General features: G+C 41.0%; 1 protein-coding gene across 2 annotated transcripts in view; it reads left to right on the top strand.

Annotated features, from left to right (window-relative positions):
* The window catches only part of LIFR (LIF receptor subunit alpha), a 68,989-nt gene that overhangs the window by 5,640 nt on the left and 38,227 nt on the right, over nt 1–25,122 (top strand). For both annotated transcript variants that reach the window (XM_074328982.2, XM_074328981.2), the window contains 4 exons: nt 13,763–13,923; nt 15,349–15,463; nt 17,814–17,953; nt 23,620–23,783. In XM_074328982.2, the coding sequence (XP_074185083.1) occupies nt 13,782–13,923; nt 15,349–15,463; nt 17,814–17,953; nt 23,620–23,783 (561 nt within the window). In that variant the 5' untranslated portion in view covers nt 13,763–13,781. The remainder of the gene's footprint in view (nt 1–13,762; nt 13,924–15,348; nt 15,464–17,813; nt 17,954–23,619; nt 23,784–25,122) is intronic.

Below are 25,122 nucleotides of genomic sequence, written 5' to 3'. Positions count from 1 at the left end.
AGACGTAAAATTATTTTTCTTCGAAAGCCTGGGTCTGATTTCATGGAAGAACTATATAGAACTTAGAATGCAAAGCTCTTATGAGTAATCGGAATTTAAACATTCAAACACAACCAAAGGACATCTAGAATTTGAAAGCCAGAAGAGACCTCAGATCATATGGCCAACTTCTTAAGTTTACTGATAAAGAAAACCAAGACCCAGCGGTGTTGTAATTTGCCCTAGTACCCAGTGGTTCCAGACTGGCGTCTTAACGGGTTTGCTGATTCCTCACTGCAGGATTCTGGAACAGCAGCTCCTCAAAGGCAGAACTTGGGCTTCACCACTGTGCCTTAGCATGGAGCAGTGCCCAGCCCATACTGGGCATGCAGAGATTTGTGGAATAAATGAATATCTGAAAGGATTCGAGAACTTCAGATTGCACAATAGCTATAAGATAGTATATATAAATTTTCAAAGAATATACAATTTCTTGAGTTTTTCATTAAAAAATAGAACATGTTGCTATTAAAGCCCAAACTAGTAAGCCTAGTATTATTAGCCAGACAGGCAAGTGAAGATACGGTCTTTCACTTACTAGCTTGGCATCTTTCTGAGCCTGGTGTCACTAGGTTTTCTAGTAGTCATTCTTTTAAATTCAGTCTGCTGGGATCTAGTGTCATTAAAATTTTATGTTTTGTATTTGAAAACATGTACTTTAAAATCTAGCATTTGTTTTCTGAATTGTTTGCTGTTTTGCTAGATATGTTTTATTAGTAGTTTCACTGTTTTTAGTACTTAGGGCTATGTAGGAATTTGATTGTTTAAAGACAAATCTAACCAACTGGAGGGTTTTGGAAATTGTCACTTTCAAATGCTACTGGTGGGTGTTTCGATTGTTACAACTTTCCAGGAGGGCAATTTTGTATTACTCATGGAAAGCCTCAAAAATGTGCCATGTCCCTTGGTCAGGCATTTCCACCACGAGGAATTTAAGGGAAAAAAAAAATAAAGCATGTTGTACAGAGACCAATCTATGGCAGTGGTTCTTGCCTACCTGTGTGTGTGGACGTCCTATTCCTGTTAGGAGCTTTTTCCTCCAGGGTGATTCTTAACTTGGTAGGAAGTGTGCTTAGTGGGGTGTCGCAAAATCAGGAGGAAGGTGCTCTCTGAAAGTTTGGGGAAAACTCATCTCTAGATTCTGCTGATCTCCTCAAAAAGTACATGCAAAAAACCCTCTGATTTTCGAAGATGATTTTTGTGGTTTTGTTTATCATGGTGTGTATAAATGAGAAACAACTTAAATGCTCAATAATAGGAAGATTGATTACACAGATTGTGGTATATACATGCAATGGAAAACCCTTTGTTCATTAACGATGAGGTAGGGGAGTATTTATTGATGTGGAAAGATACTCAAAATTTGTAAACTGAAAAAGCAGATTGCAAAACTGTGTGTAAGTTGATCTAAGTTTTTGTTTTTGTTTTTGGAGGGTGAATGTGTGTGAGAGAGGGCGTGTGAGTGTGTGTGTGTGTGTGTGTGTGTGTGTGTGTGTGTACAGTTTCCTGATTATGTAGGAAAATTATATACCAAATTTTAGGTGAGATTATCTTTGTTGAAATTACAGGTGACTATTATTCTTTTTATTTTCCTGATTTCCAACATGTAAAGCATATTACATAGTAAAAAGGATGAGATCAGATCCCATTTCCCATTTACTGGTTTTATGACCTTGGGCAGGTTCTGCGTCTGTTTCCTTATCTGTAAAAATGGGGATAGTAACGTCAAGCACACAGTGCCTGCATGTAGAGGTGGACAAGTGTTCCCTCCAGGTCACCAATCAGATACAATGATTGAGGTCAATATCATATTCCTATTAATACCGGATTTCAAGCAGAATAATTTTATTTTATAACTTACATCAAACTGTTGTGAAAAACACTTGGGGGCATTCTAACAAAATATTTCATTGCTGCTGGTCTCTGGGAAATATTTTGTTGAGTCTTTACATACTTAAAACAAATTCTTTCCGTTGACAAGAAATGATATTTTGAATCGAGACTTTTTTTTTTTTTATTGTTGTCTTCAGTAATCCTATATAAGTTCTTGGAGGTCAGGGTCTGATCTTTCAGAGTTGTTGGAATGCAATGTGATTCATTCATTCAATAGCTATTCCTTTTTCTTTTTTTCCTGCCAGGCAGTGGGTAGGCATCAGATATGCAGCCGTGCCCAGAACAGACATGCCCCGCCCCGTGAATGACATAGGACGTGACACGGCCAGGGCCAGGAGGCACACACACTCAGTGCATGGTGGTGGTACAGCTGACAGTCAATTAGGCCTCATTTCCTCTCCTTCAGTTTTAGAAGAAACTTTGTTGTTGTGTTCCTTTTCAGTGAACACAAACACGCCTCCTGCTTATTCCACAAACTACAGTAAGGAACAGACTAGGTTATTTCTCCTTGACATTCACCAATGATTTAGTGATGGCTTATATTATACATGTGTGAGAATATCCTAGGCTAATAGGCTTAAAATTGCTACTATATATATCTTCTGTGAAAGACTTGCCTTTTTGAGATTATCTTTTATAAAATTACTGAGATAGGTTCCTACTAATAAATTTAAGATGAATGGAATTCATGGATATTCTATTTGAAAAATTCCAGCACATAATCTTAACTGAGGATGAGGGCGTAAAGCATTCAGTGTAAAATAATGTTTCCATCTGACAGTCTACAGAACTACATTAATTGTGTAATTTGTTCCTTATGTAGGGACAATTTTATTTTTTGAGTTGGCAACCGTTGTAAATATTTTGATACAAAGTAGACTCTCATAAGTCACGAAAAATGTCTTGGAACTTTCATGACAAATACTCACCTTGCATTTTATTTTCTTTATTTGGCCTAATAAAAGAAGATGGTTTCACAAATCATTTTTTCTTGTTCTTGTGTTGAATGCATGGTAGCTTAAGTCATGTCACAGGTCGGAGCCATCAGCGAAGTCAACATTTGATTCTTTATTTATCACATATTTTTTTCTGTCTGCCCCACTGTTGTCCATAACCCAGTTTACTCCCCCTGCCCCCACTGGAACCAGCAGTTCGCTTTCTTTTTTTGGTTGGGGAGGGGGACAGTTTTCACAAAGAAACACTCTTAGTCCCTCTTAATAAGATGTACTGAATATGTAATGGCAAAGAGAGTGCAACCAAGCTGTGTTGACATGCAGACATTAGACTGTTGGCTAGACAGAATTTAGCCAACTCGCCCTTTCTCAGATGCCAGCGTCAATGAAATTACAGATGACTCTGTTTTGGAACATTCAGCTCACAAATAGTCAAGCTGTGATTGCTGTGCTCATGTGTTTCATGGACTATCCCTGGGATCAAAAACTCATGCATGCGGGGACAGTGGAAGTCTCTACTTGCTGAGTGGGGGTGATTTGCTTTTTGTCTTTATGCTTTTAATAGAGACAATAGGAACCGTTTCACTTTCTTCTCAGTTCTACTACAAGATAGACAACAGTGATACTCTGGATGGCAACTGACATTTGTCTCAGTGTTGGGGACCAACGAGGACAGACTGGGAAGGTTGCATGTGGAGCAGTGTGCATGCGCTGAGTGTTGAAGAACGAGTTGGTGTTTCTCAACGGCATAAGGACGAGTGGCGTGAGCAGGCCATTCCAAGGAGAGGGCACGGTGTGTGCAGTGACACAGGATGACAACCTGGCACGTTTGGTGGGACTCGAGCACAGGGGCAGTGTGGGGCAGTGGCAGAGATGGGATTGGGCCATTAGGCGGCACGAAACAGCAGAGCCTCAGGATATGCTAAGGTTGCCACCTTTTCTGGTCGACCAGGGAAAGCTGTGGAAAATTTCAAGCGTGCGAGACTGCCATTTCAGAAGGGTGACTCCAGGTTGTGCCCTGGAGGGTTTGGGAGTCCAGCGTCCAGTGAGGAACGCTGCAGTGGTGCAGGCCTGGGGGAGGGCCCCCAGCCAGGCTCCAACTAGGCCTGGCCCTGGAAGCTTGTCTGTATTTTCTTTATAATGTCGAGGCAGTGACACATGCAGTAGTAATGACTGCAAGCTCCTCTCATGCTCGATCTGCCATGCCCCTTTTTAAAGCTTCTGATTAAACTTAGTGAGAAAGCATTAGTGTGTTTAAAGCTCTCAAATACGTTGATGTCTTATCCTTAAGTTGCTAAACGGTCAAGGGGTCCCTAAGGGTGGGTGGTATTATAAAACTGGGAGCAGGTGAAGTCCAGAGTGACAAGGTAGCCGCTGGAGCGGAAGCTGTTGATCAGACAGTACCAGACGGTCATTTATACGACGCAGAAGTCCTGGGGACCTAACGTACAGCACGGTGACTGTAGGGAATTGTACTTACTGCCTTGTGTACGTGAAATCTGCTGGGAGAGGAGATCGCAGCATTTTCACCACACACACACAGAGGAAGGCAAGTGTGAGCTGACAGATGTGTTAATTAGCTTGGTGTGGTAATCATTCCATAATGTAGGTGTATGTCAAATCATCACATTGTGCACTTTAAACGTATACAGTTTTATTGGTCAGTTATAACTCCCTAAAGCTGGGAGAAAAAAATAGGAAGTAGGTTGCACTTATGGAGAGATGGGATAAGAATACTTAGAGTAAGGTTTATATCGGAGTGAGAATTAATGATAATTTGGGCAGTAATATAGACAATGATAATAGCTTATGTTTCATACTAATAATACCTTAAATGTTGGGTTATCTGCTTACGAATTTTTCAGACTAAAAATGAATCCTCCCATTTTAATACCACCGGAGGACAGCATTTTAGACATGTTTTGTGATAAAACGAGGAGACAAACACTTACTGCCCCTCTTCTCATTATTTTGGCAGTTATAGTACATTCTTGGCCCATTTCTTGAACCAGTCTTCCGTGTTTTTCCCACACATTGCTGCCAAATCATATTTCGTCGAACTTGTATCTATTCATTTTATGCATGTTGTTGTTGCTATCCTCCTCATTTGATTTTGCTCCCTGAAATTATCAACGCTAAATTGATCTTATTAGATTAGGTCGTTGGCTTAGTTTATCAGAATACTCATTATTACATCCAGTATTGGCTACTTTGCCCATTTTTTTTCATCCACAGATTTGATGAATGTGCTCTTTTTTTTTTTTTTTTTTAAATCTTCACCCAGTTCATTAATGAGAATGCCAAAGCACCCCAGAACTCGATCACGTCTGTGCGTAACCTTTGTCCAGATACCCGCATCCGTGCGTTCGCACCGTTTGCGTCCGGCTGATCACTGGCTGTTTTTTACAACCTGTATTTCTTCATCTTGCTCATAAGTGTCTTTCAAGCATCTGATAAGATTTTGTTCAGACTGAGGTGGTGGCTGGTTTTTTTTTGTTTCCTGAACATCCACTGCCTGACCTTTGTCACGATGTGATAAATGGAAGTGCTTGGTAAAGCAGGTGATATTTCCCCCCAAGAACAGCATTCATTTGGGCAGCGGGTGGGTGTGACCAGCATTCCAGGTCACATTCTTCTTCTCCAAGTTCATAGAGGTGACAAACACGCTGTCACATCTAAGCATAATACAACTATAAATTTTTGAATGACATTTAAAGTATGGAAAGTAGGCCCTGGATCATAGTTGTGTGATTTTAGAAATATTAGGGGATGTGTCCGATATTTCTGTCACCTAGTCACTAGGTGACTAGGAATAGGGACTGGAGCCCAGGACTTCGGACTCCGGTTCAGTGAACGCTTGCCCACATCTTTCAGTTTGGTATAATGGTCTAGAGATGAGATTTGTAGTCAGACCTGGATTCAAATCCACGTTCTGCCTCCAACTAGCTGTGTGACCTCAAGCAAGTTTCAGAAACCTCTCTGTGCCTCATTTTCCTTGTTATAAGAAAGGGGAGAATAACGATACTGACCTCATAGAATTGTCACAGGGATCAAATTCGATATGCATTTAAAGAATTTAACACAGTGCCTGCTTGTAATAAACAATGCATAAATAATGCATAATATCAGAAATATAATATCTGTGAATTCTATATCATCATGATTGACTCAGCTAAAACCAGCATTTCAACTACATAAAACTATTACATATTAATATTTTTTCCTTCTTAGAATTTAAAAAGGACTTAAGGGTAGTTTTACCCCATGTAGTTAAAAAGAAAACTCCTGCAATTTAAGCCGATGTTGTCTTTTGACTCACATAGTTTTCTCTAGCAGACCAGTGCGTTCTAAAGCATACTGTTCACCTTTCTCTTCAGAACATAAAGAACCAGTTGGGTCCTCACCGCAGGCCCATTGGAGTGGATTTGTTCGGTTCACTCAATAAATCCTGACTATGTAGCACATGTAAAACCTTCTTATGTGCAAGGTCAGTCTCTGCTCTTAGAGATCATAGTTAATGATTATGATAATTAATTATAAGAAAATATGGTGGGAGGTAGGGGAAGAAAACTCTCTGTAGCACCAGGGCTGATGTGATGTGCCCCAGGTGCGACTTAAAGGAAGCGCAGTGGGAGCATCCAGCGAGCGCTGGGATCTGGAGGTGATGGTCTGCAGGAGGCCCCGGCGGCAGACAGGCCCCAAGGCTGGGGAGTCGATGAGGAGGGCAGATTGTGGAGTCCTCGTTTGAATCGAGTCTGTTCCCTCTATAGTCTGAGCACTTCGTGGGCAGCCTCCTGACCGTTGGCCTGGAGCTTGAATGGATGATGAGGGTTAGAGAGAGAGAGAGGCGATTTGAAGCCAGGAGAGTCATTGTGGGAGATGGATTGTGGGAGGCCGTTGCTGGAGGCCATGAGATGAAATGAACTAAGTAGTGATTTAAATTACCTGTGCCTCTGGAGGCCTGAGCCAGAGCAGTGGCAATGAAAATTAGAGGGAGAGGTGAGTGGAAAGAATCAAGGTGTGTTTTGGAGGTAAAACTGGTAAGTAAGTAGGTGGAAGGGATGAGGAAGGAGGGGGAGTCAGGAGAGGCTAGTTCACGAAGCGGGACAGGAGCATAAGAGAGCCAGTCTGGAAGGGAAAGTGAGTTCAATTGTGTGCATGTGGAGCTTGGAAGGAGTCTATGAAGTATCCCAGTGGATACGTAGTAGCTCAATGTTTTGTTATTCCTGTCCTGAAGGACCTCAGCTGAGTGGATTTGTATAGATAAACAAGAAATTGGCCAGCAGATGGTTAATCTGTAACAGGGAAGGGGCCAATACTGGAAATACAGATTTGGGAGTCATTGGTTATGAGTGGAGGGTAAAGCCACGGGAATAGGTGGTGCTGTTCCCCGAGGGCTGTGCGGTGAAGAAGCAGTGGGCTCTGAAAGCATTCCCACCAGGAAGCTGAGAAGGAATGGTACGCTGCGGCATCGCGTGGCGGTGGGGGAGGAAGTGGGGGAGGAAATGGGTTATTTAATTAATAGTGTTGGGATAAGTGGTAACCATTTTGGGGGGGGGGATGGTTCCTCTTGGCATGAGAAAGAAGTTTTGATCAGAAACCATAAAGGACAAAATTGAGAAATCTGACTTAATGAAGAATTAAACAAAAACCTCATTGGAAAGTAAGAAAGCAAACCAGGAAATACATTTGCAATGTATATAATAACAGAGTTAATATGCATCTTATGATATTTCTTTCTTACCAAGTAGTGAGGAAAAGATTAATGCCTAATTAGAAAAATGGGCAGAAGAATAAGCAGTTTATAAAGTGTTGCAAATTATCAATAAACATATGAAAAACTATTTTGACTACACAACCAAGAAAATGCCATTTATGGCCAAACAGTTGAAAGAGATTAAAAAAAGAGAGAGATAATCCTTGACCTTGGTGAGTGTGGAGACGCAGGTACTGGGAAGTGGAGCTGTTTCTAATTCTTTTTGAAGGTAAGCTTTTTATCATGCTTTCTTGCATGTTAAAGGTCTCTTGGATATTTTTGAACAGGAAGGGATGTTTTTCAGATTGTTTCTTTAATAGTAGAGGGTTCCCCCTTGTGATAGAGGAAAGAAACAAGTGTATTTGTTTGATAGACATTTGTTAACATTTTTTAAAGGCTGTTGCGTGCCAGTCACTTACAGCCTAGCTGAGGTGGGAGATGAGTATATTATATAAGCCACTGTTCCATGTGGTAGAGCTTCAGAGGACCCTGCAGGGTGAGAAGGACTGGAGTACGGAGAACATTGCCTACGGGAGAACATAGACGCAGTGGTTTGAGGGGAAGCCCCAAAGCCAGTGGGAGTATGGGGTGCTTGGGGAGCTGCAAATGGTTAGCCCTGCTCTGGTTTGGAGTGGGGCGGAAAAAGGGGAGGCCACTTGAAGGGCTTTTTCTACCAGGCTGACCAGGAGCTTGATGTTGGAGCAGGGGGAGCCTTGGAAAGGCGATGAACTGGAGTGACGTGCTCAAATCTGTTCTGACGAACTGAAGTTGGTAGTGAACAGGCTCTTGAATTAACAGAAGTCCTCACTGGAGCGCCGATTACCAAAACCCACACAGAGCGTTGCAAGGATCCTAAAAACAAGAAGTCCAGATGACTGTGGATAAAAAATTCCCAGGAAATGCAGACAAACTTAAAAATTGACAAGAATATTCTATTTGAATCACAGACCAAGAAATAACTGGTTATTTTGGAGAAACAATATCCTGCATAATCCACAAAGGTATATTCTTAAAAACATAGCAAAACTTAAATTTCAGTTTTAAATTATTTTCCTGCATGCAGAATGCAAATTAAAATATGGTAATGGAAACTGTAAGCAGTCGAGCTGTCCTCTGACTTAGATTGCCAAACTTCCTGGTTGGCAGTGCCCGTAGTGTTTCATTAATGTTTTTACCCAGGTGCCCCCAGGTCAAAAGAAATACCTCACAGTTCTTTTTATGAAGTAGTTAGGTGCAAACAACCTAAGGAGTATTTATGACCTGACACTTTAACAGCAGTTTGAAAAATAATGCATATCAACTTAAAAATAACATTTTTATTTCATTCTGAAAAAGCCCCACGTGTGAACCTGTTGGGTACTGTGTAACTTCTCAAACCTTGGAGATTGAGTGGACATGCCACACTCGTTTCCATTTCTACATTGAGTTTTGGGTGGTACTTGTGTTTCATCACAGCAACCAGTGACCCTCTCCTTCCCCTGTCACAAAGACATGACGTCATTGAAAGGCATGTAGCGTGACCTAGCATTGAACCTGAACTACCTTGAGCTAAAGGTCCTGACAGTGTTGAACAGATGTCATTTTCTTTCCTTTGAAAATTTAATACACACTATAATACCCAGTTGGTTTGCTTCTGTGGCTTGGGGCACCTCTGTGCATGGTTTGGGAACCGCAGCCCTGACTTACGTTCCCGGTGTTGGCAGTACTGGGGTTAGTTAGCATGAAGCCTGAAAATCAACGCGTGCTTCGTGGACATACATTCATTTTTCTTGCTATGCATTCATCCCTCAGCCGGCTGCGAGTTTCGAGTGTCTGCTCCATGCCAGGCACGTGCTGGACACTGTGGCTAGCAGTGCACGCCTCCTAAGGAGCTTACGGCCTCTGGGAAGAATTACAAAATTGGGAAGTGATGCATTCGGGCAGCGGCCAGCAAAGTTAACATAAGGGGCCAGGGAGTAAATATTTTAGGCTTTGTAGGCCATGCAGCCTCTGGAAGTTACTCAGCCCTAACACTGTAGTGGGAAAGCAGCCATGGGCAATACATAAACAGTGGGTATGACTGTGTTCTAGTAAAACTATTTACAAACGTAGAGGTGGATCGAATTTGGCTCATGGGTCATAGTTTGTGCAACCCCTGTAACAGGGATGTAATGAAAGTGTCCTGGGAGCAGAAAAAGGAGCAGCTAACCTTTGGGGGAATCCCAGAAGATATTGCAGAGGTGATGCTGAGCTCTTCCACCTCCTACCAGAGCTTCCCAGGTGACTCAAGGGCAGTGGCAGAAAGGAGTACAGAGGAAATTCCAGGCACAAGGAAAAACGTGCAAATAAACTCATGGAGGGCTCCCGCAGCTTGGAGAAGTATTGATTTTAATGGGACCTGGAATGAGATTGGGGCAGGGGGGTGTGGGGTGGGTACACAGTGCTTCCCTGCGTTCAAACTCAAGTTTCGTGGACCGTTTTACTCATTTATTTGTTTTCTACCTCATTTTGGGGGGTGAATTACATCCTCTAGTAATAGCCCCTAGAGAATGGGCGAACTGTGCCTTGCACCTGCCTGGGGAGTTTACGTGCTCCGCCCCTCCAGGCATTCGCACGGGCGCTCTGCTGCTGCCTCAAGAGACAGCTATCCTATTTTTGAAAATTAGCTCCTGAAATTCTATAAAAATGTGTTCTCCTTTAAGAATAAAGCCTTGGTGGGGGGAAAAAGCAAGTTCTGATAATGCTGCTATCAGAAAGGAGCAGAGACAAGTTCCACCTGTGCCTGATTTCCCCTAGAAGTACACGTACCTTGGCAGGCTCTGTCCCTGTCCTGGCCACAAATAAGTCCATCTGAAAGTTTTGCTTGGTACAAAGCCCAGATCTATTACAAGCATCATATTATATCACCTAAATGAGTTACTCAAAGTTTTCTATGTAAATGTGACGGCAAAACCAAGTCTTCCTTATCATCCTGCCTGTTTTCCGTTAAGCAGGCCTTGGTGACGCTGCCTGTGGTTCTTCTGTTCCCGAGCACCCGCCCTGGGCTCGCCGGCCTCCTGAGGGGTGGCCCTGACCTGGTGCTCCTCCGTCTGCCTGCTTGCCGCCTGCCAACAGGAGCGGACTCTTGCAGCTTAACTTTGGGAAGTTTCTCATGGGGACCCTGAAAGGCGCCGGGCTCTGTGCTGCAGGGCTGGCGGCCAAAGCAGGGAAGGATTAAGTGATTTGCCTTCAGTCACACCACCCAGTAAATGGAGCCAGGATGAGAGTCTGAGTCCACCTGGCCCAGAGCTCGTCCTTGGCTGCCTCCGGCCCCCTCTTGCCACTTCGGGGACACACTTCTCTTTTCTGGAATAACTGTGACTTTGTAGTGAGGGTCTGTCTCATTTCAAGATAACGTTTAGCCAGTCCGTGAATATGGTTTGTGACCACTTTTGTCTGCTTTGTTGAGTTATTCCTGCACACGCTATGTAATTCTATAACATTAGCAACTGGCATTTTAGACATTCCACGAATGCATTTTCATTCTAATGAGTAAGCTTGATGATAATGGAATTGACTAGGAAGTTGTTCATCCAGAAAATAATTGAACACTTAAAATGTGTGCTCGTGCCTTGTGCATGCTTTGGTTATATTTATTTAAGCTATTTGGCATTCATTTCCTCGTTTTTTGACAGTACTCAGCCATAATCAAGAAGAGATATTGCCATTTCCTTTCTCTAAGAAGAATGTTTTTTAATTCTCTTATTAGGCTTCGGTTATTTAGATGTTGGATTTCCTTTCCTTTATCAAGTCTGTTTCTCATATTTCCTCTCTCATGTTTTCTATTTTTGTCTTCTTTTTTCTGAGATTGCTCAATGCTTTTATCTGTCGTTTTAGAAATTTTAATATTAGGCAATGTATTTAACTTAGAAGAGCTATTTTCATTTCTGATTATTCCTTTTTCATTGCATCCTTTTCTTGTTTCTATGGCTGTGCCATGTTTGCTCAGAGAATACTATTTAGAGGTGGTTATCTGTCATCTGTTGTTTTTTTGTTTGTTTTTGTTTTTAGTTTTCCTGTTTTCCACATTATCCCTATTTTCTCTGGGAATAATTTTTATTTTCCTTTTGGTTATCTAATTTAGCCTGAATTTCTCTTTAACGTTGTAGGCTTTGTGATCCTTGGTTGTCTGTTCCAGTATAGGAATGAGACAACATTAGGCCTGACAAGGAGAACATTGGAGGGACTTGTTGCCTGGCGGCCTTTGTTCAACAACAGGGGACAGGGACATCTTTACTCTGAAGACTCCCTCAGTGTCAGATGTGGAAAGCTTTCCTGTTTGGCACTTCTGTCTTTGCTAGCTGCTCTGATTTCCTCACCTGTTCTCTTACATTCTGTGTGGAGTGGGGAGCAGGAGCATATCAATGTTGGCTTTGAATCCTTTAGTTTCAGCCCCAATAAGTCACTGCCTTCTCCTTCATGTACCCCTAGAGAATTTAAATGGCACCGCCCTTCCTCCATCATTCTATTTCCACCAAATCTAGTAGCCATCTTTGTTCTTATGAGGTCTCCCCTATACCTCACACAATACACAGAATACACTTATAGCACTTACTGTGTGCTCGGCATTACTCCAAGTGCTTTACATATATTTACTCATATAATCTTCACAACAAACTTATGAGGAAAATACAGTTATCCCTACTTTACAGATAAGAAACCGAGGCACGCAGAGGTCAAGATCGCCCGGTAGGTGGCAAAGCTGGGGTTCAGACCCCATCTGTGATTTTAACCCCCGTGCTGCCCTGCCTGGAATGCACCGATCGGTGAGACCCCACCTCTGGAACAGCCTGATTCTGACCGCCTCGTGCCATCTACACTCTTAGAACCCCTGTCCTTGGCGCTGACATTTTCATTTGGACTGTGGTTTCCCTGCCTCTGCTCTCCTCCCCTAGAATCTGTCTTCCAAGTGGCAGCTGGAGAAATCTTCCTAAAGTGTAAATCGGATCGTGATCTTCCCTGATTAAAACACTATGGTGGTTTCTCATCTCAACCTCAGTAAACTCCATTTCCTTTCGATGGCCATGAGGCCCTCTGTGGCCTGCCCAGCCCACGTCTCCGACTTGTCATCCGCCTCCCGTCCTGGGAAGCTTGTTCTTGTCTTAGGGTCTGTGTATTCGCTCCTCTTTCCTCTGATCGTATCATGCCAGTCTTGTCATCAGTCAGATGTCAGCTCAGGCAGCAGACTTCACTCACACGTTCTCACATACGTTGACTTACTCTAGTTTTTCAAGTGCGTACCAGGATCTGAAATTTCTTACTTATTTGTATATGTGTCTCTGTGTGCCAGAGCCTAAGCCCCATTGAGGGCAGGGGTTTTGTCTAGTTCAGTGTTGTGCCTTCTGTGCCTGTATGAGGGAAGGCCTGGCACTCAGCGTTTGCTGGCAAGTACCCAGGAGCTCTCGGCTGAGCAGCACCTGCCACTGTCCCCGCCCCTCCCTACCACCCACCAGACCCAGGCGCTGCTCCTTTACAGGCGTTCAGTTTGCAAGAGCTCCGTCTTGCAATCTCTTCTCGCAACGTCCCTGTCCTGTTACATTTGTTGTGATGTTAAACTTTAGTCATTTGTGTGTTATTATCAGTATTTTTGTCACATCTACAAACACCCTGTATTATTATTTACTCCAGTTTTTGCTCTTTAAACTATTCAAATGTATATGAAATAGAAACTTTATGTCACAGTGTAAATGGAAAAGAAAACCGATATTGTCATAAATAAGTGACTATAAAAATTAATATATCCTAATTAAAATTTAAAATGTCATTCTACATATCACTTAAAATTGTCAAAACTTCAGTTTTATGCACCATTTTTCTTTACCTTAGTAACATTTGCGTGGGGAGTTGATAAACATGTATTCAGTTATAATCTTGAACTTGAATCCTATCACTTGAAAATTGACCCTATAATAGATCCCTGAAGCAACAGCTGTGTCTGATTTTAAATGTCTCCTAAAGCCAAGTCAGCTTGAGTCCAGTATCCCCAAAGTTAGTAATGTACAGTATGTTTCAGTAGTTGTCAGGATCCACTTTCAGCGTTCGTGTGCACAGCGTAAGGCCCATGTTTGCAGCAATCTGAATACCATTTGAACTTCTCATCTAGGACTGAAGACATTGCACGGATGGTGGACATTTCCTTATGTTTGAGACAACCATCCTGGATGGTGGACAGTAAAAGAATGAGGATAACTTCAAATTCCCGGTGGCTCTTATCAGCATTTATTCTTCTATGCTTAATGAATCAAGTAAATAGCCAGAAAAGGGGTAAGTGCATCAGAGTCATGGAGAATGAACCGATTACATTGCCATCTTGTGCTTTTATTGAAACCTTTAGGTTTTCAGTGGTTAAAATCCATTTCTTTGTCTTCTTTTTTCTATGTTCTTTTGGTTTCTTTTAAAAGGGCCCTTAAAATGTCATGTACAATGAAATCAAGTATCTTTCTTTAATAACATTTATTTTCATCTTATTTAAATACTTTAAGAATGTTTGTGTAGAGGTTAACCTGGCTTATTTCTAGAAAGACTATTATCATCCTTCTGCCCTGGGTTCAGTTGTTATATTATTTCCGTAATTAAACTGCTCTTCTCTTTTCCCCGAGATCACCATGGAATAAGTTGATTACGATTACTGATGGTTTCTAATGGGAACGCTTGTAATGTTTTTGTTTTCTATCTTATATAAATAGCTTTATAATAATTTATTGCTATCATGAATATCATGCCAACTGTACATAAAAATTAAAGAAAAAACTTTTTTCATAGACACTTATATAGAGGATCTGAGATAGAATACCTTTTATACACTATAATTACGTTTTTCCCTTCCCTCCCTCTCTTCCTTCTTTTTTCCTTTTGTCCTCCTTCTTTCCCTCCTTCTTGTACCCTCCATTTTTCTTTCTTTTCATTTCCCGTTTAGAGTGACATGTTTTTCATTGTGTAGTGCTTACGTATTCCGTGACATAATGTTATTTTACAGATATCGGTACTATTAGGATTGTAATCTTCTGAATTATTTGTTACTTTTCAGTTGTTGACACCCACATGAAATGTATATTTTTGAGTCCTGTGTGAGTTCATTACTGTATAAATTTAATATGCTTCATAAAAACCTAAAGGTTGTTAGTGGGATTTCTATGTAGGTGGTATTCTGGTAGCGAGCGGTAAAGCAGTAGGGCCTGGGAGTGTTTAGAAGCTGTGTTTGTGGGCATGGGAAAGACATTATTTTTACCTAGAGCTACTTTTTTTTTTTTTTTTTTTTTTGGCAAATAGGGCTATGGAGATTAAAGTTATCCCAGGCCCTCTCGTGGTCTCATCGCTGAATCTACACAGGCACTCCCTCTACTTAGCTTAGTTGCCTGGAAGTGGAATTTTTGATAGAAGCCTAACCTCTAAGTGGTTTAGTGGTTGGCCCACTTTCATCAGGTTACTCTCGAGCTTTTTTAAGCCAGAGCTACAGAAAGAAATATAAAACCAGTCACCTCCTGTGACAGCAGGTTCAGCTCAGCACAGAGAACATGGACCCTTTGCAGACATACATGCTTGTGCTTACGATCGAAAACTGCTTAACTTACTGACATTTTGCAATGTAGTTAAATCATTAAGCATGGTGTGTGTGTGTGTGTGTGTGTGTGTGTGCGTGTGTGCGTGTGTGCGTGTGTGTGTGTGTGTGTGTGGTTTCTCCTTCTCCAGGGGCTCCTCATGACTTGAAGTGTATAACTAACAATTTACAAGTGTGGGACTGTTCTTGGAAAGCACCCTCTGGAGCGGGCCGTGGTTCTGTTTATGAAGTTTGCATTCACAACAGGTAATAGAAACACATTGATTACTTTACAGGTACAACCCCAAAATGTTAGAGCATAAGATTTTGTTGTGTAAATTTGTAAATGAAATTTCAAGTCTTAATTCTCTATTTCCTAAAAATTGTGAATCTTACATTAATCAAGATGTAAACAAACCTTTCTCCTGGCCAAACCTGTGTTTCTCTTACGAGTAGGGAGCACACTTCTCCTGTGCTGTGGGTTCTCATCTGCTGTGGAAGGTTCACTGGTCTATCCCAAACCATCATCTACCTGTATAAGTTAGGCTGATGTTTTAACTATGCCTAACAGGGGATGTCGGTAATAGTGGCTTAACAGGTCGGCATTTACTCTCACGTACATGGTCTGGAGTAGGCAGTTCAAGGCTGACGTGGTGTGTATGGCTGGGAGAGACCCAGGTTCCTCTGTATCATGCTACTCTGCCATCTTTAGCATGTGATCTCATGGTTCAAGACGATGCTTGAGGAGAGGCTATCATGTCTACATTCCAGAAAGCAGGAAGGAAAAGAAGGTGTTTTTTTTCTTTAAGGAGACTTCTAAGAAGTCCCACACACCTCTGCTTCCATCTCATTGGCAGAACTTAGGTGGGTAAACCTAGTTGCACAGAGGCCGGGGCATGCCCTCTAGCTGAATGGCAGTGTGCCCAGATAAACAGTGGGTTAATGCTATTAAGGAAAGGGGGGAAGTGGATGTGAGGAGGCAAGTGGCAGGTTCTGTCACACCACCTGACCCTCTCAGGTAATGTTGGAGTGGGCTAGAAGCTCCGGAGCCTGGACTTGAGGCCTTTGGGCTGCCTGCAAGCCAGAGTGATTCCTCTCGCTTTCCCCTGATCCCAGCAGGGCACTGGATTATTTCGGGGTAATTTATCAGCCTGGATGAGTTCAGGTGTGTTGCAGAAACAACTCGCACATCTTATTTTCTGCTGTGAAAATAAAGGATGATTTCCTGCTTGTGTTTTGTGTGTTCTTGGGTCAGCTGACATCTCTGGCCCCTGTCTCTTCCTTAGGGCCTCGAACCGAGGGGCCCTCACCCTCCAGCGCTCAGGCAGTGTGGCCAGGGAAGGAGGGAGGGGAAGGAGGGAGCACAGCCTGTGCTGGCTTTTAGAGCTTCCTTCCTGAAGTGATAGGTGTGACTTTCACTCCAGTTTCTCTGCAAATAAAGTCACATCACCATGCTTTGCTTCAGAGGAGCAGGGAAGTGCAATCCTACTGTGAGTCCAGAAGGGAAGAACCTGAAAAATTCAATACGTAGTACTAAGGAGCCACAGGCCGCACAGAGGGGAAGTTAGTTCCGGCTTCCCACGAGTGCACAGTGAACAGATCCTAAGAAGCTTCTGTCGAGAGCTGACAGAACTATATGTGAAGGGCCAGGGGGCTTTGGCTAAGGAGTCCAGCGGCCCAGAGGGTTCTCGGAGGAAGTGTGCTTGTGGAGCAGGAATGCTCAGCGTTCTCAGCAGAAAAGGACAGAAGGACATTCCAGGCTGAAAGAATATTGGGTATAATGGCATGAACATATGAGATGGCACAGTTTAGAGAATTCAGGTGGCTTTGTGTTACTGGCACCAAAAGAAGCCTCGCTCCTATGAATTGACTTTCAAGCCCTCAGTCCTAAGTGGTAAACAGTGTGAAGAGGCCCGGGCTAGCTGCTGGGGCGGGGGCAAGGAGAGGGAGCCACCAAAAGTCCCTGTGCGTGAATTAAAGTGTTTCAAGAACTTAGAAATGTATATGAATAACAGTAAAAAGAATGTAAGTGTGTTCTATAAAGATACAAAGAGCCATAGAACCACAGAGGAAAAAAACACTTTTGTCTGAGAGATAATGGATGGGGAACTAGACACATTTTAAAAGCAGAACTGACGAGAAAGTTCTGTTCAATGAACCGTGAGCCAAGACAGAGCAGACAAATTGAAGGCATGATTTTAGAGGTGACAAGGAGCCAGTTTGCTTTCTGTGACCTGTGTCGTTGAGCACCACCTTAGTGTACATCTGATCTTGAAGTATGGGGTGTTCAGGGAGGTAGGGGGTAAGGCTGCAAAGGGAAGTGGGGTGACCATTTGAAGAGCATGCTAAAATCCGAAATTTCTTGAAAAAATCATCTAGTCAGCTTTCAGTTTACTCAACCTTCTAGTACAATCTGGTTATTTTTCCTACACCCACATTGATGTACTTACCGTTAACCTCTCTTTTTTTCGTTCTTAAAATGCAGTGTAACCTGTCATGTTTTTCTATATAAAAGAGCATAAAGTATTTTCCAGTGCATTTTGTGTTAATCAACTTTTAATGAAAATTATACTGTTAATTTTATCTGCTGATTAAAATTTGATTTCTTATATTGCAGGTCCCATTCTTGCTATAAATTGGGGAAAACAAATACTAAAATCCCAACGCTTTTACCTGGTGATCATGAAATAACAATAAACCCTCTACATGATTTTGGAAGCTCTATAAGTAAATTCATACTAAATGAAAAAAATGTTTGTAAGTATTCGAAAATAACTCAGAACAGTGCTTTTGTTAGTGTTGTGTTTTGTAATTGGCAGAAATTGACTGTTCTTTTGAATTTCAGTTGTTATGCTAATACATTCACTTACCCAGCAGCCATAGTGTGGGTTGTGGAACATAACCACCATCAAGAGGAAACACACTTGTCCTCTAGGCAATCAGAATAGATGTCACAACATTCAAGATCCTTCTCAAAGTTGAACACTTTTTTTTAGTTGCTTTACCTCGTTTCCTGCATACCTTTAGAATTTCTCAGCTGCCCCTTGCTCTAGGAAGTAGACTTTGACCAACCCCTCCCAGAGGAGACCCCATTGCTGTCTTACCTTTCCCCTTAGGCAGTCTGTATTTCTCCTTTGTGACGTTTCTCACAATTCCATTAGTAATTTATTATGTCATTAGGTGCTTACTGTGTGTCGCCTTCCCAAGAAAACAAGTCCCATGTGGGCAGGACTTTGATTCTACACCTAGCACCTAGCCCAGTGCCTTGCACACAGCAGGCATCTTTTACAAATGTACTGATTGAATGCCGTAGTACCTATGCTGCAAGCTGAGTGGAAGCATGAAATAACCCCAGGCTGACAGAGATGGAGATTTTGCTATGCAATGAGACTCTCTTAATGGTGGGGTAAGCATGTTTGTTGGCTCCTGACAACTGTTATGTAATGGCATCATAATGATATTATAATAAGTCTTATGAGTATGGCTTACTTTGAAGCCAGGGAAAGAAAATAGAATTAACGTGGTGATCTGTCCAATTTTACGGGCAGGATGCATGTTTGCAGTGGTCTTTGTCTGAGACAGCATAGATTTTGAAAGGATAATAACAAAGCATGCTCTCCAGAAACTTAGAATCTGTCCTATCTTCTGGCCAAAGTGTTGTCTGCGTAATGCTACTTAGGGTCGTCTTTCAAGGTAAAGAGAGAAGAGCATGTTTGTTGTTTTCTTGTTTTCTTTCTAAGGTTGTATGTAAGGTCCATGTGAGATTGTTTTATCCAGACCAGCCATGATCCCAGTACCCACAGAGAATACTGTGAACCATGAAATACATTTTCTATTCATATACATATAAGCAGTAAGGTTCATATTATTTTATAACCTGCTTCACAGAAGACATAGATTTTCCAGTTGTTATCTAAATAAATCTGTATTATTTTTACCAGCTGCATAGTATTCCATTGAATGGAGGTACCATAATGACTTCAAGTGATTATTAACATCGAGGTTTTTCTTTCCAATTTTTCAGTAGTATAACTACTGCTTTAATGAACATCTTTTGCACATATATGTTTCTGAATTTGTGTGATAATTTCCTTGGGCTAACTTTCTAGAACTGGGAATGCTGCATTAAAGGCATTCCTCTTTTATGACTTTTGGTATCCATTGCCAATTGTTCTCCAAAAATTTTGAATCTCTTTGCATTCCTACAAACATCGTATTAGAGGGTGACTGTTCTTCCACATCTTTCCAGAACTGGGTATTGTCATCTCAGTTTTGCCATTTCAATCTGATGGCCCCAAAATTATTATGCTGCTGCTTTTGCATTTCTATGATTACTTTTTAAAAGAAAAATACCAGTCATTTTTATTCTTTTCTGAGCTTTTTGTACCCTTTGTAAATGTTTTCATGTTGAAATTTATCTTTTTCCTCATCAGTTCACAAGAGCTCTCTCTGTATTATGGTTATTAATTCTGTCATAATTGCTGCAAATATTTTTCCAAATTTAAACTTTGTGGTATTTTTTTATACCACAGATTTTCACTTTATATAAATAGAATCTCTTGCTGTTTTTCTTTATGAGTTTATTGTTTTGTTTCCATGCTTGATTTAAATCTTTCATTCACATGGAATTATTTTGTAGTAAGGCATGAGGAGTTTAACTTAATTTTATTCACATTTTAAATAAAGTTCCCTAGGAGTCTGTCAGAGAGCCTGTTTGTTTTGTCTGATTTTTCAGTAAGTATTCAGAAGGTTCTGTCTGGAAAGGTACTTTAAGATGACAGTGCTAGAAAAAATTAGAAAGGCAAATCAAGACAGACCTTCGGTGACTTACGTGATTAACATTAATAGTTAATTGTTTTTGCATATCATGTGATTCGTTGATAACATTTTTAATAATGGCCTGATTGTGATTTGAATATTAGGTTAACAGTATCCCAATACTAAGATATTACTATGACTGCTAAGATAACACTGATAAGAAAATTGAAAAGCAAATTAGATGAATATAGAGAGGTGGATGTATCAGCAAATCTTTGAGCACCTACTATGCAAGAGAAGCTTTGAAATGATAAGTAGCTGTGCATTAGAGAATCTGGGGTTTTCTATTTTGGGCAATTTGCTGCTAAATAAAAGTATGAGAAATTAAGTTTTCTCTAACATCTTAAGATGCTTTCAAAAGTGTACGTATAAAGCAAACAAGATACACACGCACATGTAATACGCTTCTAATTGACAAGGGCAGACATAAAAATAAGTCTTTCTAAGAATTTTAATGTCTAAGTTTCTAAAACTAACCTGAAAATTTGGATCTGTCTGAGGCAGAATAAATTCTGTCGATCCTGTAAATGAGCTGGGACAGCTCCCATTTTCTAATGTTCTAAGGCAAAAACAACATGACGGTAATGGGTAAAGATGTACTAGCTTTAAAAAATAAATAAGACTGATGAAATTTCTTTCCTAGCTGGAATGTTCCTAGTTTCTAGAAGGCAAGTTAAAATGGTCCTCACGTGTCTGTATTTTAGCTGGAGAGAAATGCAGATGATAGTTCATGGGAATTTAGGAGGACGTCCCATGTAGACTGTAAAGAAAGGAGTAAAACAGGTGTGCGTGTGTGTTTAATCCTTTTATTTGTAATTACTGGCTTTAGTTTGAAATATTGGTTATGACTTGTGTTTTGAAGAGCAGCCTACTGCTGTTTAGATAAAATGTAAATTATATGGGCTTTTCAGGGAGGAAAGCATTTAATAGAGGAGTGTTGCCTTAGTAAAATACTCCCATGTTTCATTTTTAGGTTACTGTATCTTGATATCTTGAAACATTTGAGAGAACCACGTTCTTGGAAGCCTCTGCTCTGTGTGTTCACACTGGCACCTTGAACTTTCCCTCTCCTGGCACTAAATCAACTTCTTTCTCCATGTTTGCTCCTTTTTTAAAAGCAGCGTCCCACTTAATACTGTGAAGCATCCTCTACGGTCCTTATATAGCTGTGTAACTGTTGACTTTGCTGTGTAGTTTAGACTTTAAATGTACTATTTCCTGTACAGCCCTCAACATTCCACATAAATCCAGTGTAGAGCCCTGTGATCAGCAGATTTTAGTTAAATTTATCAAGTACTTACTTTTAAGGTCCAGGACTAATTTATGTTGGTCTGCTCTGCCATTTTTGTTGTTTAGCACAGTCAGCTGCCCTACTCCTGTAAACTCCTGCAGTGTGTGCTTGCCATGACTTTATTTAATTGCCCCTTGAGCTTCGTGGGGAAGCACTAGGATAGATAGATCTGAGCCCTGAGAGTGTGCTTCTCTGGATTTCTTTGAACTCATCTTCCTCATCTTACTGTCATTTGAAGAGGGAACATGCAAAAGACAGAGTCCCAAGTTTCTCTGGCCTTCGTACAGAAAGCCTACGTTTTATAGAACGGAACAGGCTCATATCTTGTGTGTTTTCCAATGATCTAAAAAATTTTCAATGGTGCGGCCGGATGGCTCAGTTGGTTAGAGCATGAGCTCTGAACAACAGGGTTGCCGGTTTGATTCCCACATGGTCCAGTGAGTTGCGCCCTCCACAACTAGATTGAAGACAGTGAGCTGCCGCTGAGCTGTCAGAAGGGCGACCGGATGGCTCAGTTGGTTAGAGCACGAGCTCTGAACAACAGGGTTGCCGGTTCGATTCCCACATGGTTCAGTGAGCTGCGCCCTCCACAACTAGATTGAAGACAGTGAGCTGCCGCTGAGCTGTCAGAGGGGTGGCCGGATGGCTCAGTTGGTTAGAGCACGAGCTGTCAACAAGGTTGCTGGTTCAATTCCCGCAATGGGATGGGGGCTGAGCCCCCAGCAACTAAAGATTTAAAATGGAGACTAGACTTGGAGCTGAGCTGCACCCTCCACAACTAGATTGAAGGACAACGACTCAGAGCTGATGGGGCCTGAAGAAACACACTGTCCCCCAATATTCTCCAATAAAATTAAAAAAAAAATAAATTAAGTAACTTAACTCATCCCTTTTAAGTAGGGAGACTTGAAGATTTTGAAGGATGGCCTACTTTTTTCTGCAACCTTTTTTTTTTAGTTTACCAGTTTCTCCCTGTGACAGGCCCATATCCTTGAGCAGGATTTTTCTCTTTACCTTTTGTAATGCAGCTTCAGAGCCCACTGCCCTCCCAGGCTTCTTTCTCAAATATTGATTGTCCCCTCACCAGTGTCAGTGGTCGTTTCTGTCTTCCTCTATGAGTTCTATTTTACTTGGTCTACATGACAACCCATTTCTTTTGGTCTCAGTCATCCTGGATTTTCTATGGCTTCCTTCTGCTTCCGTGTCATTCCTTCTCACCATACTCGCTCTGGTTCCTTGAAGGTATTACTGTCTATCCATTGACCCCAAACAAGCTTTGGCCATTTTATGTCTGTGTGTTCACATTCATATCTTCAGCTACACTCAGTGAGTTCCTCTTGAATCTGTGTCCACGGTTCTTACTCAGCTGTCTGCAGACCCCTCCATTGATCACCTCTTGTTCCCCTGACACTTAGTTATCCACAGCCAGTCTCCTGCATCTCTTCACAGTCGTTCCTCATTCCTTTTGCCTTTTTTGCTGCCTTCTGGGCTAGAAATGTGAGGAGATCTTAAATGTTTGCCTTTCTCATTGTACTAATCCTTCATTTCTTTGAAATGTCCATGAGATTTTGTCCTTTCTTATCCACATGTGGTATCGTGATCCAAGCCTTATTGCTCTAGCCAGTCCTTCTCCAGGGGTCTCCTACTTGATCACCTTACCTCTTTCTCAGTCCCCTGTGTACCACTGCTGACATAGCCTTTCTGGACTTCTAGATCCTGCTAAGTACTTCCAGATCTGCACAGTAACCCATTGGCTTCCTCCCCTAGAGCCTTGGTCGTTACTATGGTCTTGCTCCTATTTAGTGATAACCTTAACCAGGAACAGCCCATGGCATCCTCACGTAGGGAATTCCCACAGCTCTGACAGTGGGAGACGAGTTGGAAGGCTCAGAGAAAACAGATAGAAAGCGTTACCAAAGCAAGCTTTCCATATTCTGTCGTTTGCTTAGGCCCAACCTACAGCCATACAAAAGGCCTTTTTCACTTCTCTCTGAGGTTGCCTACTTGTAGGTCCCAGAGCAGATGACACCAGAGTGTGGTGGGAACCCAGTTTCCATTTGTATTAGAACAGATATTACGGATTTGAAACAACCAACTGATAAATAATTTTCTCAAATGTGGCTGATGAATCATCGGAGCTGCTTATACAAATAATATATTTGTTCTCTTTCTTCATTAATAGGTTCAAGAGTTTGCTTTTAATTCTTGACTATTTTTCGAACCAGAAGGGAGTTTAAAATTAGTTGATTAATTGAATTACAATATGTAAAATCATTACTTAACTGAGTTTTATCTTTGGTTTCCTTTTTTTAAGCCTTCATCCCTGACACTCCAGAGATCTTGAATTTGTCTGCTGATTTCCCAACTTCTACATTACACCTAACGTGGAATGATAAGGGTTCTGTTTTTCTACACCACTCAAATGTCATTTGGGAAATTAAAATTCTACGTAAAGAGAATGTGGAAGTCATAAAATTAGTAAGTCTGAATAAAACAGATTTTTTTTCCTATGATTTTAAAGAAACTGAGTACTCTGTAAAAAGATTTTTAAGGAGACATCAATGAACCTTTGGATTATTAAGTAGATCAGATATCCTTTCAGGGTTCGTTAAAAACTATACACTTTGACTCAAAATCACTTAATGATTAAAATAATGTATAACCATTATAAGAAGTTTTGGAAATGAAGGGAGAAATAATTCATGATTCTACCATTTGAACACAGTAAACATTATCTTTGTGTATTAGCCGGTTTTATATGCATGTTTTTACATAAATGAAATAAAAGTGTACATGTAATTTAGTCTTATTTTTTGTCTAATATTCCAAGTATAAAAATAAATGTTTTGAAACATTTAATCATAGTAATTGTTGAGAAATTTTGTATAAATCTATAAGTTCGGATTTATTTTAATCTGCAATAACATTCTTATATTTAGTAGTACATACTTTTTCTTCTCTTATTTTTTAAAATCCTGTTTGTGAATGGTTTTCTTATGATCTGCCTTTAGTTCTTAATCTAAAGGATAATGAGAAATAATAATGAAAAGTTTTGACAGCTGGTACATGGTAATTCCCCCTTTTATCCTTTTTCTCTTTTCTTCTGTAATGGATTTGAAATATGTTTCGTTATAAATTTAAGAATTAAAAAGACCATCTCATGATTGTACAATTTATTTGCTTAATTACATAGATAAGGTAGTAAAGATAACAAATGGGATTATTCTGTATGTCTTAGTTACTGTCTCATTTTTCCTTTTTGACAAGGAAGTATTATATTTCTAAAATAGTAGCAGTCATATTTGCTGTTTACACGGATCTTAATGCTTCTGGTATTCCTGACACTGTCATAAAAGCTCCCTGTATGTTAAGTCTTTGCGTCCTCACAACAGGCCGCTGAGGGAGGCACTACTAGCATCATCCCCATTTTACAAATGAAGATGCAGTGCCCCAGGAAGACATTAAGTGGGGGAGTCAGGACTCAGACCTAGGCAGTTTGGTTCCACAGTCTGCTCCTAACCACTACAGTTTATTTTACATAATAAGTGTGTGTGTGTGTGTGTGTGTGTGTGTGTGTGTGTGTGTGTATTCATCTCAGATGCCTTCTTTTTTAACCTGTCCAAATTGAACCTACATTCAAGCCCAAGGTCAAATTCTACCCCTTATTTTAAAGCCCATCCTAATTATCTCAGTCTAAAATGCTCTTTCTTTTCTTGACTTTAAATGGCAGTTCTTGCCTGTCAGTCTCATTTGCAGCTAAATTATATGGAGCTCTAGCATTGTCTTAAAATTGTTCCTTATTCAAAATTGTGTGGAC

This window comes from Rhinolophus sinicus, chromosome 3, assembly GCF_057876585.1.
Source record: "Rhinolophus sinicus isolate RSI-liver-muscle chromosome 3, RSI-T2T, whole genome shotgun sequence".
Taxonomy (NCBI): Eukaryota; Metazoa; Chordata; class Mammalia; order Chiroptera; family Rhinolophidae; genus Rhinolophus; species Rhinolophus sinicus.
The sequence above is the reverse complement of the archived record's forward strand: the minus strand, read 5'-3'. Positions and strand labels throughout refer to the sequence as shown.